This window comes from Podarcis bocagei, assembly GCF_964188305.1.
Source record: "Podarcis bocagei genome assembly, chromosome: 17".
NCBI lineage: Eukaryota > Metazoa > Chordata > Lepidosauria > Squamata > Lacertidae > Podarcis > Podarcis bocagei.
The window spans coordinates 21,468,622-21,487,125 of NC_138143.1; the positions used below are offsets into that span (position 1 = coordinate 21,468,622).

Genomic DNA, 18,504 nt, shown 5'->3' on the forward strand with positions numbered 1-18,504 from the left:
TCAAAAGCATGTCAAAGTGCAAGTACATAAATAGGTACCGCTCCGGTGGGAAGGTAAATAGCGTTTCCGTGCACTGCTCTGGTTCGCCAGAAGCGGCTTAGTCATGCTGGCCACATGACCCGGAAGCTGTACGCCAGCTCCCTCAGCCAATAAAGCGAAATGAGCGCTGCAACCCCAGAGTCGGTCACAACTGGACCTAATGGTCAGGGGTCCCTTTACTTTTAATATTTAAAACATACTATTTGTAATTGAGTTCAAATCAACCCACACAATGAAAAGTTACAATTACATTCCTGACATTTTAAAACAATAAAATAATCATTCAGATCTCTTGAATGTAAATTTGCAAGAAAGGCCACATTGAAGAGAAAGTTGTATCTAACTGTGTTCCTCTTCACTGGAAAAATTATTTGATCCCAATGAGGTTTCTGCAAAAGGGAGTGGAGAGGTGGTATCTGTCGCTTCTCCTTGTGCATCTCCAAATGTGCTCCAAAGGATTCCGGTATCCTTTGGAAAATTGTGGGATATGGCACAAGGGGTTTCAGAGGAAAGCAAGTGCAGTGTTTACAAATAAAATGATTTCCTTATCCTTCCGTTCATTCACACCTTTGCCAGCAGAAGAGCTGGATACTGCCCCAAAATACCCACATATTATACTATCCCCATATTCAAATAGCGTGAACACAAAATTTAAAAAGTTTATAAATCTACTACTTTTTAAAAATGACCGAACGACTGAAGAAAAACTCACCTGCGCAGTGCATATGTTGCTTGTAGCTTTATCCCTTCTTATATGCTGTTCTCTGGTTTGCAATGCAAGTCGATACACTTCTTTTCCATTAGCATCCCTTGAGCCATAAAAAGAAAAGTGGTTACTCTCTCAACAAAGAACAGCTCTGCTTTTCTTAATAAAAGGTGACCGGTATACTCAAGAAGGTAATGCAAGACTAGGATGCTTGAGCAAAATAATTAAAAAGGCATTTAAAAATGCCAAACTGTTCCTGAACCTATCTGTCGGTCAAGGCACCCTCTATTCACTTGAAATCACATGGAACAATTGAGAGCAAAGCCCAATAGTGCAAATGACAATTCCACGAAACAAGATGTAAGGACCATTTTCACAAAGCCTGACAGACTGTGAGCAAGGGGAACCACAAGCTTGACTGATACAAGCTATGAAATCTACAGTGTGTGCCCTTGACCTAAACCTTATATTCTAGTTTCTTGGACACACTCCTCCAATTTAGGCTTTTGAAGGTGTTCCAGTGGGGACACACAATTGTGGAAGTAAAGTTCCAGCTGAACAGAGATGGCATCTTTGCATATGTAAAGGGATGTATACAGAAAATTTAATGAGGAATCCTTTCAAAGCATGGAAGCTCCATGTGGACAGAGAAGCTCTAGACGCAGTAAGTGTGGAAAGTGATTTGAGGGGAGGAAATTATGTTTATATATTAGTGCATACGTAAGTAAAATAAATAAATATATTATATTCTAGCCAAGAAGATGTGTGTTTAATATTCAACAAAAAGCTCAAATCACTTCACGGCAAGGGAAATGTGTTATCAGAATGATGGAGTTTTTCACAATAGCCCGAGATGTCTTCAGCACAAGTCCCATGACTAGGATTGAAGCTTTCGGCTTCAAGTTAGCCTACCTTGTAACTCCTACCATTCTTCCAGGCATCATTCGCACCAGGTTCTCCTTGACAGCAAAAAAGGCTGCGTGTGGCCCACCATAACAAAGAGGCACCCCAAACCTCTGGGAGTTGCCCAGAGCGACATCAACACCAAACTCTCCTGGAGGTCTCAAGATGCACAGAGCTAGCAGGTCAGTAGCACAGCAGACTAGAGTCTGAAACAAGGAAAGAGATCAGCATCGTTGTCAGAACAAATGAACCATGGTCTATGTTATGTAATACCAGTGACAATTAACTAATGTTTATTCAAAGTGATTCTAGTACGTCTCAAAGAAAACAACAATGAAAGAACCAGTAATCCCTTAATTTCATGTTTAATGCAACTGTGCTGGGGTATATAAATTACCTGTTCCCGGTACCTCATCTACAATAAAGAGTATCGTGATGTAAATTTAACCGCTATATGCAGCATTGGGAAGAAACCTTGTATCAAATCAGATCATTGGTTCTGAAACAGCTCAACCATTTATTTGTTGAGAGAAGTAGATTTACTCCTACAAACTCTGCATGCAGATCTTGGGCATCTATTGAAGTCAAATAAGGCAAGGGAGACCTACATCTGCACAGAGAGGTTCATTTCCAAAGAGTGTTCTACAACTTAAGTTATAATAAATCTAAATGCTTAAATATACAAAATATGTCAGGAAAAGGTTATGACTGCTTCGTTTTACCCCATTCTGATGGGCTTGATCAACAAATGCAGTGAAATCTTCCACCTTCCCCTCGGTATCTGGGTACTGGAACAAAACGCCGCTGACATCTTTGCCACTGAAGTCCATTTCATGAGGCAACTTCAACTCAACAATAATGCCAGTGTAACTGGAAAGCAAGAGAAAGATACAGGAAAAGAGTAAGCCATTTCCTGCTTGTAAATGGGTTTTCAACATCATTTACGGATTGGATCCAGACTTCCACAAATGGGAAGGCTCCTATCCACAGAAAGGTTTTAATCCAGTGGAGGGATCCTGCTGGTGAAGGGGGGGTGGGACTGACTTTTCCTGAGTCCTTGCTCCCCCTGCAGAACCCAGCAATACCTCCCACGATGGTCGATGGCCCCCCAGTGCCCTGGAACAGGGTGAGAGGAGGTGCTGGGAGCTAAGGTGGGAGCAGAAATTGGCAAATCTCCTCTCCCTCTCCTGCACAGGAAGAATGTAACTCGATTCAAGGGATGTTCCCGCTGGGAGCAAAGTCTGGATCCAACAAGATACCTACAAATTGATTTGAAAGAAATAATGCAACAGAAGTAAACATTACTTTGCTCTGGTTTGCACCACTGCTATCGTCTGAGGATGGCATCGGATGTCGACATAAAACTTCCTCCGCTTATTATGCCTGTGGAGGGGGGGGAGAGACACACAAACACACAATGTAAGCATTTCAAATATGTTTCATACCATTTTTATTGCAGGCCAACAAGTTTCTACAGCCTACATCATTACTCCTGATTGGCTTGGGTATCTGGCCAATAGTTCAGGAAGGGCTGGCAGGAAGTATCCATCAATCACGAAACCAATACAAACTCAAGCCTGCCACTTAGTTACCAAGATCCACATAAGAAAATTGTGAGGCAAAACACTCGGTTATTGTTAGAAGATTATTAGGTACATTCACAGAGAGCCACGAGCCCTGATAACTAAATATTGCTTCCCATTTTTTGTCAGTTGCTTGAGTGGAAAAGCAATGGAAGATTATCACCCTTTTTGTGGGTTTTCCTAAACCCCCTTGGTTGATCATTGTGAAAACAGGAACACTGAGTTTATGGTCCCTTGGCCTCATCGTTAAGTACCCTCCTAATCACCCAATTGTGATTTATTCAAGTTTGGTATGTATTTTTTCTTTTAGTATCCCTTTTCCTTTCTTCATGGTTAACATTTCCGATTACAGGCCAGGGGGCAGTGTTCATTCTGTTTAATAGAACTACTGTATTGAACCTAACTGCGGGGCCCTTTATAAAACAAAAATGCTATTGCAATTATTTCTGTTTCCGTCTGTTACCTGTGGCACAACTGCATAGCTTCGGCTGCAGCAGTTCCTTCATCTAGCAAGGATGCATTCGACACGTCCATTCCTGTGAGGTCACACACCATTGTTTGATAATTTAATAAACTCTCCAGCCTTCCTTGAGATACCTCTGGCTGGTAAGGGGTGTACTGGGTAACCCTATTAAAAACAAAATATTTCAGATATCAAGCTTCTGACCCTTCAGAACCATGTTTCCAAAAAGGTCATAATCTCCAATATATTTTAACTGTCTATTTTAATACCATTTGAATCTGGCTGATATTTATGTTGCAAACAGAGAATGCACCATAAGAAAAACAAATAAATTGGGCTTAACTTTTAGAATGTGACTATTTGCTGCTGAATAGAAAGCATTCTCGTCAATTATCAAACAGTTATCTACCACCCCAAATATGCTAGTCTATAGGTATCAAAATTCAGAGTCAAGCTGCACTTAATCTGTTAACTTGATTATGCTGTAACTTCAGTTACTCTTCACTAACTGATCAGCCGATACTAAAATACTGAGCGTTGTAAAAGATTCTGGTTTCAGAAACCATGACACAGAATGAATGATCACAGCTGGTGTTGCTATGTGCTACTGTAACACTGAGTAAAATCTTCATTTTGCGTGTTTAATTACATGCTAAACTTTAGATGCGGTTCTTGCAGGGTGGGGGGGGGGAGAACAGAGACAGAGACAGAGACAAAGAAACCTGCTTTTGACTGTGTATGTCTGTTTCCTGCTGAGAACTTAATTTAGAAATTAAGCCCTGCTTGGGATGTAGAGAACAGGCACACACAATCAAAGAAAGCCTTTTATAGGCCAGTTTCGTTCTCCCCCCACCAGTGGTGTAGCGTGGGTTGTCAGCACCCGGGGCAAGGCAAGTAATTTGCGCCCCCTAACCAGTGGATTTGCGCCCCCTAACCCTAACCCCCAGATGTTGCGCCCGGTGCAGCCGGCCCCCCCTGCACCCCCCACACTACGCCACTGCCCCCCACCACTTCCAAGGCCAACAACTTTGCTTGTGCTATGGTCCCCAAAAACCAGCCAGCCCACTGGCTGTTGGGGCCTGGGAATCCAGCGCTAGGAATTTTGACTGATGGGTGGGACAAGCCACCTATTGATCTAGTGATGTCATAATGACATCATTTAATTGACAGGGAAGTGGCCCTGCCCACCAGTCAAGTTTGATCCTGATAAAGGTCTGGCCCATGGAGCCAAAAAGGTTCCCCACTCCTGTGCTAAAACGTATGAAGTAAAATAATTCTTGCAAGTAATAAAGGGTGGATCTACACACAGGAAAAAACACGCTATAAATAAGTCAGAAATTAAATTGTTATAATAAAAGGAAGAAAACTATGTAAAAATTGCATAGAAAATTTATTTTGCTCTCTGCCACCATCTGCTGTTGCGTGTTTATAATGCATTCAAAGCATTGTTTTTTGCCTAATGTAGCTGAGTCCATATAGAAAGAAAAATGGTTGTGTTTAAAGCAAGGCAGGGAACCTAACTTGAATCGTAGAGAACACTGTTGTCAAGTCAAAGGCCAGGTTATAACCCAAAAGGAGTGACTTATGAAGCAGTGACTTTAGCTATGAAAGGCTAAATGTAGTTCAAAGATAAGGAATAGCCAACATGCTGCCCTCCAGTTTGCTAAGAAGCAACAGGAAGAAAAGAATATTGATGGCACTCCCTTCAGTGCCTGCCAGCATAGCCAATGGTCAAGGAAGCTTATAGTACAAGTCCAACAACATCTAGAGAGCATGACCTTGGCTAGCCCTGCTACAGATTCTTATTTTTCCAGCAAGGAGGAGTGTTTGTTTTTAGCTTTGATAAGTTATATAACAACTTTTTTTGGGGGGCCCAGTTTTTTTTGTTTTGTTTTGACTCTGCTCAGCCTCTGACAAGTACACAGTGAAGTTTCGACTTCAAATAAGAAAAGTCAAAGATCCGTGAGAAATTTACGGGCTCTGAAGCTGTTCCCATTCAGTTCAGTATGTGGATAAGCTTCTGAATTCATTTTAAGGCATGAGTAAGCCAAATGAAAACTTATATTATCTAAACTACGGTTAAACAATTCACCAAGGCACTTGTAGTGAGTTAGAATCTCCTGCATGCAACCAGGCAGGGTGGCGGTTTGTTCCTCATTAAGCCACAAAGGACGATCACAGGGATGTGCAGACAGGTGTGCCATGAAGGTTTTTTTGTGCTAGCTGTTTTATTTATTTAGTTATTCATTTAATAGAATTAACATCACTATATGCCTTTATATCCCATCTCTCTCTCAAGCTCGGATTCAAGGTGGCGTACAGCATTTAAAAATAACATTATAAAATATGAAGTAATAAAAACAAACTAGTTAAAAGCAAAATATATAAAGCACAGTTAGAGGCAGCCATTAAAACACCGTTTTCCCTAACAGCAGCCCAGCAGTCAGCATTGTCTGCATCTTAGTTTTCAAAGGCTGGTCTGAAGAGGAAGGTCTTAGCCTACTGGCAGAAGGATAACCAAGAGGGAGCCAATCTAACTCTCTTGGGAAGGGATTTCACCATATGTGAGCAGCCACAGAAAAGGCTCTGTCTCATGTCGCCACCAGCTGAGCTTCTGGTGTTGATGGGACCAAGAGAAGGTGCTCACCTGAGAATCTCAATACCTGGGCAGTTTCATATAGGGAGATATGATCTTTCAGGTAGCCTGGACCGAAGCTATAAATGGATATGTTTGCAAACCTTGATTAAACATCTAAAAACCCCCAAAGCCTCAGCTACCTTTGAGAAACCTTTGAATGGTAAGACCACTATGTGACTATGGAAAATCCCTTAAGTTTCACAGATAATTTACCATGCACCAAGGCAACTGGTTCCTCAAGGAACAAGCCTCCATGGAGTTAGTTGCGCAGCACTTTGGATCCTGACTAACATACTACCTTTCTATAACAACAGCATCGTATTACTCACAAGTAAAGTATGAAAACAGGTAGACAAAACACTCCTATTCAACATCATGAAAACTGATCACTGTATATTGTTCAGGCTATATTTATACAAACTTTTAAAATTCAACCCCCTAACATGCAAGTAGCATTTCTGCACATGATGCTGCACATAATACAGTAGCAATCCTACACATTAGTAATTACTGACCATGCAAATTGGTCCCTCTCCCATCCCCAGAATTTGCATTGTTTTAATTGCGTACGCTTATTGAACACACACAAATCACTCTTCAGGATTATCTATTCATTACCATGATAGTTGGCCGTTATTGCTAGTCTCCCGTTCTGGCATCATTCACATCTTGCCAGACATTGAACCAAAGTACAAGAAATTGCACACATTTTCTAAGTATCTCAGAATACTGTCATCAGTATGAAAATAAAGTACAAATTAGGCAGGCAGTCATTACGAAAATAAAGTGGATTTCTAGGGTTAAGTCTAGACTTATTGTCAACTCATCCAAGAAGCCAAACATACTTTCTATTCTTTGTCCGTTCATTTATGTTCACGTCACGTTACTGGAATTAATTAGTTCTGTTTCCAGGGCAACACCACAGCGGACAGATAGCATGAAGACAGTCCGGAAGAATCAGCACAAAAATGTGTGCAGCTTAACACTGTCCCACAACATTACACTGCTAACAGCCGATTGTGGGTTAGTGAGCCACACTCTTTATTTATTTAAACGCATCCTATTCTCAGTACTTTGATTAAGGAAACTAGAAATGCCACACAATCTAAGGAATCCTGGTACACTTTACCATGTCCCAATTGTCTAGAGAGGTCTGATCTACACTGCAAGCATATTACCAGGAAGGGGGGGGGGAGTGGGAAATGAAGCCAAATGCTTGAGGATGAGTCAAACAGAGATGTGAATTTGTTTCTCTAAAGTACAAGTCCCAGAGTTCCTTACTCCCTGGACAATATTTCCTGTGCATAGGCAGGAGGAACAGGGTGTGGCAGCTGATCAGTAGTGGGATGGAGGGATCAGCACCATAATAAGGAGGGATAGTGAGATCCCAGGGGTTGTGGTGAAAGCCAGAGGTGCAGATAAGATCTACAAACTGCAGAGCATGTGAGGAGGTTGTATGTCTGTGCTGAGCCTAGAGAAATAATGTTTGAGCACTGCTTACCCGTGATAACGAGAGCTAAGGACCATTGCCAGAACTGGGGGATTTGAAGCAATTGCCTATGACCCTCTTTGCGTAGGAAGAATTTTACAAAGCATAATTTCTGCGCAGAAATGTGGGGAAACGTCTGGTCAGGCAAAGAATTCCTTCATACTATAATTGGGCAGATTGATTGCAGCCAGTATTTACCTGGGCTAAATAGCTAGACTTGGCCTTAAGAGAGAAAAAGCCCACTGTATTTTTTATGCACAGTATTACCTACAAATAAACTGAGCAATTGTATGCAACTATCTGTGCAGAGTAGCAGGAATTGTTTACAAAAAGACTCCTACTGAGTTGCATTCTTGCTAGAAGAATTCAAATGTTTGCTTGCCAAATCTGTCAGTGAATGGTATTTGCCTCACACTGTGCTTTCCTGTTAGTCTTTTATAATATTCAAAACAATAACACACAAAAACAACCTCCGGGCCTTTCTATTCGTATCTCCCATCTTTCAGTTCTCATCTTCTTCAAGGACTAATTTTACACACCCGTACAAGTTTTCCATATTTAACGGTTACAGGAATATACATTGGGGTATTTGCATTCTACCCTCTTCTAAGGCTTTGATATATTTCAATTGAAGTATATCTTTTAAAACTTAATAGCAGTTAGTAGCATGCCCTTGAACCATTTTGAATATTTTGCTGTATGCATAGCCTCATAGGACTTTTGCGTAAACTGACAGTAGAAGTTGAAAAGTTGAAAAAAAACATCTTGTAAATTCAGAACTTTGATGTTTCACCAGAAAAAAATCAGAAGCTTCACAAATTTATTTATAGCTAACTCAGTTGGTCAACTTAATTATAGGAACTATATTTGATGGTTAATTTCAAAAAATTCTTTTCTATAATTTATAGGCCACTTATTAGGGCAACAACAAATTAATTTGTTAGAAACTTTTTTATTGAGTAGGAAGTGCCACCAATTAATCTGTCAGTATATTTTTAGATGTAGGGTGACCTCTTCTAACATCTGCTTTTGGGAAAGTATGCTTTTTGCATTAAAACTAGCCTTTACTCATAGGTAAACGTATACAAATGCAGTAGGGCTGCAATTCTACACCCACTTACCTGGAATAAATGGCCTTATTGAACCTAATGGGTCTTACTTCTCAGTAGACTTGCACAGGATTGTGCTGAAATGAATGAAGTCAACTAAATCTCATGCAATTAATTGACTAGCAGCAGTGCAATCCTAACCATTTTGATTAGAAGTAATTCCTATTGAAGTCAATGGGGCTTACTCTCAAGAAGGTGAGGTTAGGATTACAGCCCAAGGCATCATTAACTGGTAACAGATCTATTATTTGTGCATGTTTTTATCCATTATGTAGCTCAAGTTTGTCAGTTGTCTGGCTCCTTGTGGGGAATGGGAATTGATCTTAAAAAGAAATTACAAATGATGGAAGCAATCTGCACCTACAACCACATTTATGTATTAGAATAAACATTTCTGCTTTATTGATAAATTTGCTATGACTGTTCGTTCTGTTCCTCAGATAATTCTGAGCATTTTTTCTTTCATCAGAGTCTTGAATCCCTGAAGGCAGCACAATAATGTAGGAACTTCTATGCATCCCAACACATTAACATCATGAACAATATGAAATATACAATACAGGTGTGTGTTTAATGATAAAATATGGTACATTACCATCCTGCATTCTCCAGCATATTCCTCACAATGGCCTGAGGGACTGAACAGTTGTAATAACCCATGCCAATATACGATCTCCAGATCTTGTTCTTGCTGGCAATACTGTGTAAAGTTTCAAGAATTTCATTCTCACCTAATTAAAAAAAATGTTATGGTAGAAGTCTTGTAAAAGGATTGATTAATGTGGTACATTTGGAACCTGCTGCTCCTTATAATCTAGTGCAGGTCTGCTAGCACTTCAAATTCATCTCCCCTTCTACTTCCCAGTTTCATTGGCCTGCTCATCTTTGGTGCTGAAAATCACAAAAGTGAGGCAAATAAAGATTTGCTACCATCACTCACAATTACTACATTCCAACTGCCCACTTTTGAGTGATGATATTTAGTTCTTTCTGATTAGCAGCGTATTGTGTCTACTGAGCGGGTTTTTAAAAGCTTGAAACCTATTTAAGGTACAAATCACTTGCAAAAGGAATTGTATTTCCTTCTTTGCATTCTTTTGAATGCCAAGTGAGTTTTCTTAAGCCAGGGGTGTCCCTCCAGATGATGCTAAGCTGCAGTCCCCAGGAGCCCTGAACATTCACCAAGTTGCAGGGATTGATTGGAGTTGCCACCCATCAGTAACCACTCTTACCTAAAACGACCAGATTGTTAATTTCGCCAGAGACCCGTACAACTCTGCAGCATCATACCAGGACTTTTAAACTCATGTAAACTAGCCAATGCCTGAAGGGTCATGATTCAGCTGCTCCAATATGGCCTATGCTATGATATCATAATGAGTTTAGCAAGACTCAGACCACCTTTGGTGGCTATGGAGCAATGGAGAAAATGTTTATATCCTGCGGTGCAGGACAACTTTTCCTAAATTACACAGCAAGAGTTACGTAAGTTCACCAAAGGTTTATGACTGACAACCTGCTGGTGTCAATTGAACAGCCTTTATATACCTTTTGCTGAAAGGGGATATACAGTGTCAAGGAACCTACACTTGAAAATAGCACTTAATAGTGAAAACTGGCACCTGAGAGCAATAAATAAATCAAATAAAAAATGGCGAATTCATCCCACAGGCAATCAAGAGTATTTGAAACCTGACCACTAGTCATTTAAGCACTTTATCTACCTTTATAGTACTATGTCCTGAAAAGAAAATAATAATGCAAACTAGACCTGGGCAATATATCATATATTGCCCAGGACCGGTATGAGGAGCAGACTGCGATGTCTGCTTCATTCAGCGGTACAGTGGTACCTCGGTTTAAGTGCTTAATTTGTTCCGGAGGTGCGTTCTTAACCTGAAACTGTTCTTAACCTGAAGCACCACTTTAGCTAATGGGGCCTCCTGCTGCCGCCGAGCCGCCAAAGCACGATTTCTGTTCTCATCCTGAAGCAAAGTTCTTAACCTGAAGCACTATTTCTGGGTTAGCTGAGTCTGTAACTTGGAGCGTATGTAACCTGAGGTACCACTGTATATCACTAAGGGCTCCCCATCCACAGCAGAGCCATCCACTTGAGCGGGAGCCATCACCAGCTGGGGGATCCTTTAACTGCTTGGCTGAGCAGTGACGGAGTTAGCTTCATGGGTGCCTGGAACAGCGACCATGCCGTGCACCCGGGGGGGGGGGGGTGGCGGCGAGCTGTGCAGGGTGTGTGTGATTTGCTATGTGCGGTGGCGGCAGAGCAAGGCCACTGCGGTGTGCCTTTTTGTCACCCCCCTCATGGATGACACCCAGGGTGGACCGCCCCTGCTTCCTACGCCCCTGTGGCCGAGGGGAGCGGCAACTGCACACTCCTCAGGTGAGCAGTTAAAAGATGCAGAGGGAGGAACAAGCTGTAGCGGTGCCTCGCCAATGCAGCTTTTTTCACCCTCTGCGCAGTACGAGGGCAGAGCTGGATGCTGATTTTACTCAGCAATATAACGCTGGTGAAACCACCACCATTCCTGAGTCCCTCTGCTAGCAACTCTTGCTGGAGGAGGTCGCTAGCAGAGGGACTCAGGAATGGTGGCGGTTTCACCAGCGATATACTGCTGACTGAAGCTGATATTGTAGTCTGCTCCTCATACCGGTCCTGGGTGATATATTAATATATTGCCCTGCCTAATAGGTACATATAGATGGAAGATACAATCCATTATGTGAACACTGTCCAGGAACAAGCGATCTCAGTATGGACCTCGTTAAGCAGAGTTCACTTAATCTGCATCACAAGCATTATCTTTAAGTGATTTGTGCATATGATTCTAAATGTTCTAAACATTTGTCTTGAATATCTGCATGGAAATCTTTCCTGTTGTCCTGCACTATGAGAATCATGTTTGCCATATTGCTATGATACTTCGTCTGCTCCGTTCTGCTCACTTGTGTGCCTAATGATCAGGACACTAATAAAGTTACTCCTGTCTCATTTTCAGTTTCCTTCCTCTCCTTTTCGTACTCAACAGAAAATGAACCATAAAAAGTTTAAAGTCCAGAAACATAATACTGATACAGCAAAAACGGATATAAGTTTTTTTAATGATGTGCTTTAACTTCAGGAAACATTTAGGAGATGCCTTTAAAAAAAACAAGGACAACTCAACATTTTTTTTACTCCACTGCACTATTTTCCTCTACCTGATAGTTAGCCTAGTCCAAAGGTACAAAACAGGTCCAACACTTTTGTATGGAGTATTTATCTTTATAGAATACAGACATTGGCCTCTGATTATGAATCTACTTGGCTAATTCGAGGCTGTCCCCTCCTCATTGTGCAATGAAAAAGCTATAAAGCAAAGGACTCAATGAAGGGGGAGCTGGAAATACGAGAGGACGGTAAACACCCATTAAGAAACACTTGGAAATCAGCCATTCTAGTCAGCCTACTGCTTCCAGTTTTCTAGGGCAGTAGCAAAGATGAAATGCATTACACCAGACCCACTACACTGAAAATAGTTGAGTAATCCTTCAAGAACTTTAGCTGGCAATTCTTTTTGCTGAATAAACACCTGCTGCTGACCTTGTTTATTTCTCCCACTGGGAGCATTGCATAACATTATCGGAGGCAATGATCTTAATGTACCAAGCATCGAGTTCATTGATCTTTTGGCACCGTTATCTCAGAATGGGGGAAGGGGAACAAAGCACATACGGCTCCATCTTAGCTTTTATAATTCAGAAACAAGGTGCCCAACAGCTGAGTGGCGTTATTCCTAGTTCAAGAAATAAAATTATTGTTTATTATTGTTGCTGTTACTATTATTATTATTAATCTGCCCGGCCCTGGCTATTGCACACATGAGCCCAGACTATCTCCATTGTTTCCAACAGGGTAGTTGCCTACTCTTGATGTTTTGATGCCTACTGAAAACATTTGTTCACCCAGGCCTTTGCTGGTCATTGTCCAGCTACTGTAGTTGCTATTATTTCTAGATTTGTTGGATTTTAATGGGCTGTTTTATTGTTCTCTGTTGTAGACCAACATGGATTTTTAAAAATGATGATGGTATAAAAGTATATTGCATAAATAAATATCAGTAAATACTTAAAATGTGCAAACGGTGCTTGCATGGTTGTTTTAAACTGTGGGCAGCAAGGGTGGGAAATAAATATGGGAAAACCTTTGTACATTCACTTTCATTTGTGTATCACAGCCCTTTGGCCATAAATGGCCAGAGTATATACTTGTTTGCCTCAAGCTCTCCTATGTTGCTGTTACCTCTCATCAGTTATAGACTCATCAGGGGGCACAAGTACAAAGTGTTCAAAAACAAGATCCAGTAAGGGACTTTTTGTGTTATAAACTTGTTGACATGAATTTATCATATGTAGCTGCCACCAAATTAGAATATGGCACAAGTTACCAACCAGATTGCGCAATGTTGTATTTCTCCCTCAGCCTTTTGGAATACTGGAATAATCCAGTTTACATGCCAAAGTTTTGAGGCACCTAGTTGTCACCAACCCCTAGGGTATGTTTAACTTTGAGCTGCAGCGTTCTGTAACAGGCTTCAGTAGACTCACTGTCAAAGGAGCTTGCTGTACTCATGAACAGAAATGCAGCCAACTACTATTACTATGTTATCAGAGAATACCAAGTAGATGGCAGCATGTTACAGAATGTTACTAAGACATACTAAGGGACCAGTGGACCCAAATAACGCTCATTTATTTAAAAGTCAGCAAGGAAGCACTCAAGCACAAAAAGAGCAATATTGCATTAAGTATAAGCTGAAATTAGTGTCATGTTCACTACACAAAATACTATATTATGAAGAGTTTAGTATTACTAACTCAACTCCTTCGCTTTTGCTGCAGGAGTTTTATTGTTGCCATTCTGCAAAACCTTAAAGTTTGGTCAGGTCCCAACTGCATTTTGGCCCTTGCTTAATTATCCTGCTATATATAGGTCCATAAATAATGGACTGGGTATGAAATCTTGCTGCAGGGAGAAGAGATCTTTGCTGAAGAGCGGGAAGGAAGAGCTCACCATCATCATTACAGTGGTACCTTGGGTTACATACGCTTCAGGTTACACACTCCGCTAACCCAGAAATAGTGCTTCAGGTTAAGAACTTTGCTTCAGGATAAGAACAGAAATTGGGCTTTCGTGGTGCTGCGGCAGCAGGAGGCCCCATTAGCTAAAGTGGTACTTCAGGTTAAGAACAGTTTCAGGTTAAGAACAGACCTCTGGAACGAATTAAATACTTAACCCGAGGTACCACTGTATTAAAAATCAGACTGCATTTCCGCTCAGTTGAGGTGAACGTATACGTTCTGAACATAAAACGTAAAGAAAAGCTGCAGGATGAGAGCATAGTTCACAGTTTTTACTTAAAGGGAAAGAAATTGACAGATGATTGCCAATATACTATGTTCCTGTAGTGTATTCAGTTTTAAAGTAGCAAGATGTCTGTGAATATTTTGACTTATTGTTATTATTAATTTATTATTTATACCCCACCCATCTGGCTGAGTTTCCCCAGCCACTCTGGGCAGCTCCCAATTGAGTATTAAAAACAATACAGCATCTAAGGAGCCTAGATGTCATAAGTATAATTTAAGAGGTTCCTATGATACCTAGACAACTGCATGCTACACTGTTCTAAGTACTAAAATGAAAGCATTAGCTGAAGTCAGTAGGGAAACCACATCTCCTCTACAGTTTAAAGGTGAACATATAGCATGTTGGTGCATAGGATTAAAATTATGGCCACTTTCCCTCTCCCCTGTTTTCCCGTCGTACTGCTAAAAGCTAAACAATGGTTTGGCTTAGCATTATGCCCAAACTTCAGCTTGTGATGTGTCTCTCTTTAGACAAACCATGAGCTGTAATCAAGGTTTGTTCTTGGCTTACTGCCCACTGTTTGCCTCTGGAACACAGATCATAAACCCAGATTGGGAGGCCGTGCTTAGCCAAACTATTGCTCAGCTCCTATTCAGAATGAAGGAGGAGAAAAGCAGCTAATTTTGTTCTGTGCACTAACCCCACTGTGTTATGGTTAATTATCGTTTCAAGTGGCACATGAACATTGCCAATTTCAGTCTATATTCTGAGTCTTCGGAAAATGCAATTTCCCCTAAAAATGTTAATTGTGAGGATGGAGCATTTATTGAATTATATATACCACCCTATACCTGGAGGTCTCAGGGCGGTTTACTTCCAACAACTAAGAGACACGTCACATGGCTTGTTTGGTTATGACACTGATATAATGTTGCCCATCAAATGCAAAATGTACATTTTAAAAGAACAAGCAAAATATGCATGTACTGTATACCATTTCACATCTGACACACAATGCTTTCTTTTATACTGAAACATTATATATAGGTTAACCCCCCCCAAAACCAAACCATTATAAATTGGCTGTAAGAAACCACCACCCCTTCAATAGTAACTCTTGAGTTATCTTATTAGGGAAGGGTTGTATCCAACTAAATTTGACCGAGAGCATAGCTATTGAAATAAATGACTCTCAGTTAATTATGTCCATTAATTTCAATGGGTCTCCTCTAAGTATGATTAATATTGGCAACATTCCAAAAATTACAAGTCACAAATATTATATCAAATAGGGATTAATATGATCCAGATTTTAAAAAAAACAGTTTTCAACCACAAACTGGAAGAAGACAGTTAATTAAAGAAGCTAAGCTATAAAAATATAAAAGCTGAAAAAACAGACTAGTAAGTTTTCCATCATTTTCTATTACCTCTAAGAATCTATCTTTGCAGACTATTGTTCCTCGGGGTTTTTCATTCCGCCTGCTGCTTCTGTTCTGTGATGTCATCACAAAGTAACCAGATTGAACTGGCCAGAACCTTACAAAGGGCTGCTGGGCCTAAAGTTTACACTCAAACTGCAGCTGGCTGATGAACAACACCAAAATGAGAGCAAGACAATTCAGTGTGTTCTAGATCTTTAAATGCTCTCACAGATGAAAAAGAAGAGATTATCCCTAAGGGAAGGAAGCTAAAAGATTATAATAGTGCAACTGTTTAACAAAGTTTGATTAAACCATCTATATGTCACTAGCACATTTTCCTGGTATTTTGTTTAGAGAGCACTTTTATGTTAAGCACTTAAGGAAATCTTGATGCTGCTAGATATAATTTGTTTTATTTTGTTTTAAAGATGTACCTTCCGCCTCCCAAACCCTGGAGGTTTCTCCAAGAACCTCTAAACAAGGAAAATTATGAGTATTGAAATTTTGCACAAAGGGGCAATTTGGTGACAAAGTACAAAAGGAAACTTATTTTAAAATCCTTTTTTGTACTTGTGAATCAGCATCTACACAATGTGACATCATCACACGTAACATTTGATTGGCATTGCAAACTGACATACCTAGAAGAAACAGTGTGGATGAAGGTGTTAGAATCTGATCTCCTAAACTATTTCTTGAATAATAAAACCCACTAGAGGCATGGCAATGTAATGTAATGTTATCTAAAGCTGCATATGCTTCATAATGGCAGGAACATGTTAAATATTTTAGATTGTTAAGCAGCCTGATAAGCATTCTTGATAGGTGCTTCAGAGACATTTTGAACAACATTTATGCATATGACCATATAGATCACATTGGACATTTTATTTCTATTTTTTAAAAAAAGATCTACCCTAAAAGTAAGTAAATAAAAATTAACTAAATAAAATTAGTGAAATAAATACAAATAAGGCAGCAAACAACTTTTTAAAAACAACATGTATATTAGACTAGCTTATTCATTCGCATGGTATATTTTAAAGATGATTTTGAGAAATTATGGGTAAATACTAACATGGGTGTCCCCTGTATGTTTATGCAGACTGTATTCTGCTCTTCACAATAGTCATCTAGTTTTTGCACCAAGCCTTTTAAGATAACTCGCTATCCCACAACTAAATCTACTGCTGATAGGGAGAATGAAATTCTCCTGCCCAGCTATACTAATTAAATCAGAAGCAATGAAAAGCAGAGAGGGGGAGATTTCACATGAGGCTTTCTATTTGCCCCTAGGCTGAAAGGGACACTTACAAATGTGGTCATCCATCTTCAGAGGCCGTTGCAAGCGGATATTGCCAGGAATGGTTTTATCGATCAGCTCGTCAATACTCTAAAAAGGCAAGGGATAGGGTGAAAAGCATCACATGAACCGACTGCAAGTTTGAAGTTCTGCAACACCTAAGCCGCGCACCAAAAAGGGGGCATTATTCAGACAAAGGGTCCAAACAAGAGGAACGGATGAAAGGAGGAAAAACTCACGAGGAATCTTTGCTGAAGAGCTCGGGCTCATGCAACCGAGGTTTTATGAAACGCGATTTAGATCTCTCCTCCCCCACTTTCGAAAAGCTCTTTACTCTGAAGTGAAATGAGGCCAGATGGCGTGACATGGTGGGAAAGATATTGATGTGGGGCGATGCGAAGGAGGAAGGAGAGCGGGCAGACAAAGCGAGCGCTGCCCGGAGCGCACAAAGAGGGGAGGCGAGGGTCAGGTTGGGGTACGGGACGGGGGCGCAAAGTGCATCAGCGGGGAGAGGGAGAGGGAGAGGAGGGAGCCCCCTGGATTTGGCTCACCGACAGCCCCACCGTCTGCAGCATCTCTCGCTTCTCTTTGTCCCCCGGGCCGATGTGCCTCTCGGAGAAGTCATCGTGCCTGGGCAGGAGTCTCTCGATGCGCCTCGAGGTGTTTGGAGAGGCGGCAGCGGCGGCGGCGGCGCTTTCCCCGACGGCGCTGCTGCTCCTCCTCACCCCAGCCAGCCTCTGCTGCTCCCGGCGTCCTCCCCATCGGCCGGGCGCCTTCTTGCCCCCCAAGGCTCCGCCGTGGGGTCCGTGCAGGCTGGCCCCCCGGCCCACCAGTCGCCCCCACCACTGGACGCAAGACTGCATTGGTGACCTCGCTCGCTTGCCGCGCTCTCGCACTGCGCGCCTGCTGCTGCTGCTGCTTCCCCCGACGGCACCACCTGCGACTCACTTTCTGGCGGCCAGGCGCCCCCCGGCGCTCCTTATAGCCAATGGCGAGGCGAGGAGGAGGAGGGGCTCGCTCGCCCCGCCCCGCAGAAGCCACCTGCTGAGAGGGCTGGTCCCCCCCCCGCCTGCAAGAGCCAGCCAGCGCTCCCTCCCGCTCACCCACCCACCCCAGGATGGCCTGAACCGAGCAGCGCGCAGAGAACAAGTGACCCGAGGTACTGGCTTGCAGCCACGTTCTCGCCCAGCAGCGCATCATCCGTATTTTCCGCTGCTGCAGGAGGACAAAGTGCCGCTGCTGTGCTCACGGGTTTCACTGGCGACGCACCACCCCGGGGGGGGGGTCCCCCTTTTTCTCTCATCAGCCTTTGATGCTCTCGGGCTTTTATCATCAGGCAGTGTTTTCAGTGCCTGCCCCTAGCATAGCTGTCAGCGTTTTGCTTTTTTTAAGGGAAATTCCCTTATTCCGAATAGGATTCCTCGCAAAGGGGAAAGTTGACAGCCATGGCCCCTAGGGTTCCCCTGCCCTCCCCCTACTGTA

At 41.9% G+C, this 18,504-nt stretch overlaps 1 protein-coding gene across 1 annotated transcript in view; it reads right to left on the reverse strand.

Moving 5' to 3' along the window:
- GLDC (glycine decarboxylase) overlaps positions 1-18,090 on the reverse strand; it is a 37,763-nt gene extending 19,673 nt beyond the window's left edge. The window contains exons 1-8 of the mRNA XM_081176237.1: positions 17,574-18,090; positions 17,034-17,112; positions 9,526-9,661; positions 3,695-3,859; positions 2,954-3,031; positions 2,371-2,518; positions 1,658-1,854; positions 752-848 (exon numbers count right to left, since the gene is read on the reverse strand). Of these exons, the coding sequence (XP_081032363.1) occupies positions 752-848; positions 1,658-1,854; positions 2,371-2,518; positions 2,954-3,031; positions 3,695-3,859; positions 9,526-9,661; positions 17,034-17,112; positions 17,574-17,885 (1,212 nt within the window). The 5' untranslated portion in view covers positions 17,886-18,090. The remainder of the gene's footprint in view (positions 1-751; positions 849-1,657; positions 1,855-2,370; positions 2,519-2,953; positions 3,032-3,694; positions 3,860-9,525; positions 9,662-17,033; positions 17,113-17,573) is intronic.
- Positions 18,091-18,504: the final 414 nt, after the last annotated feature.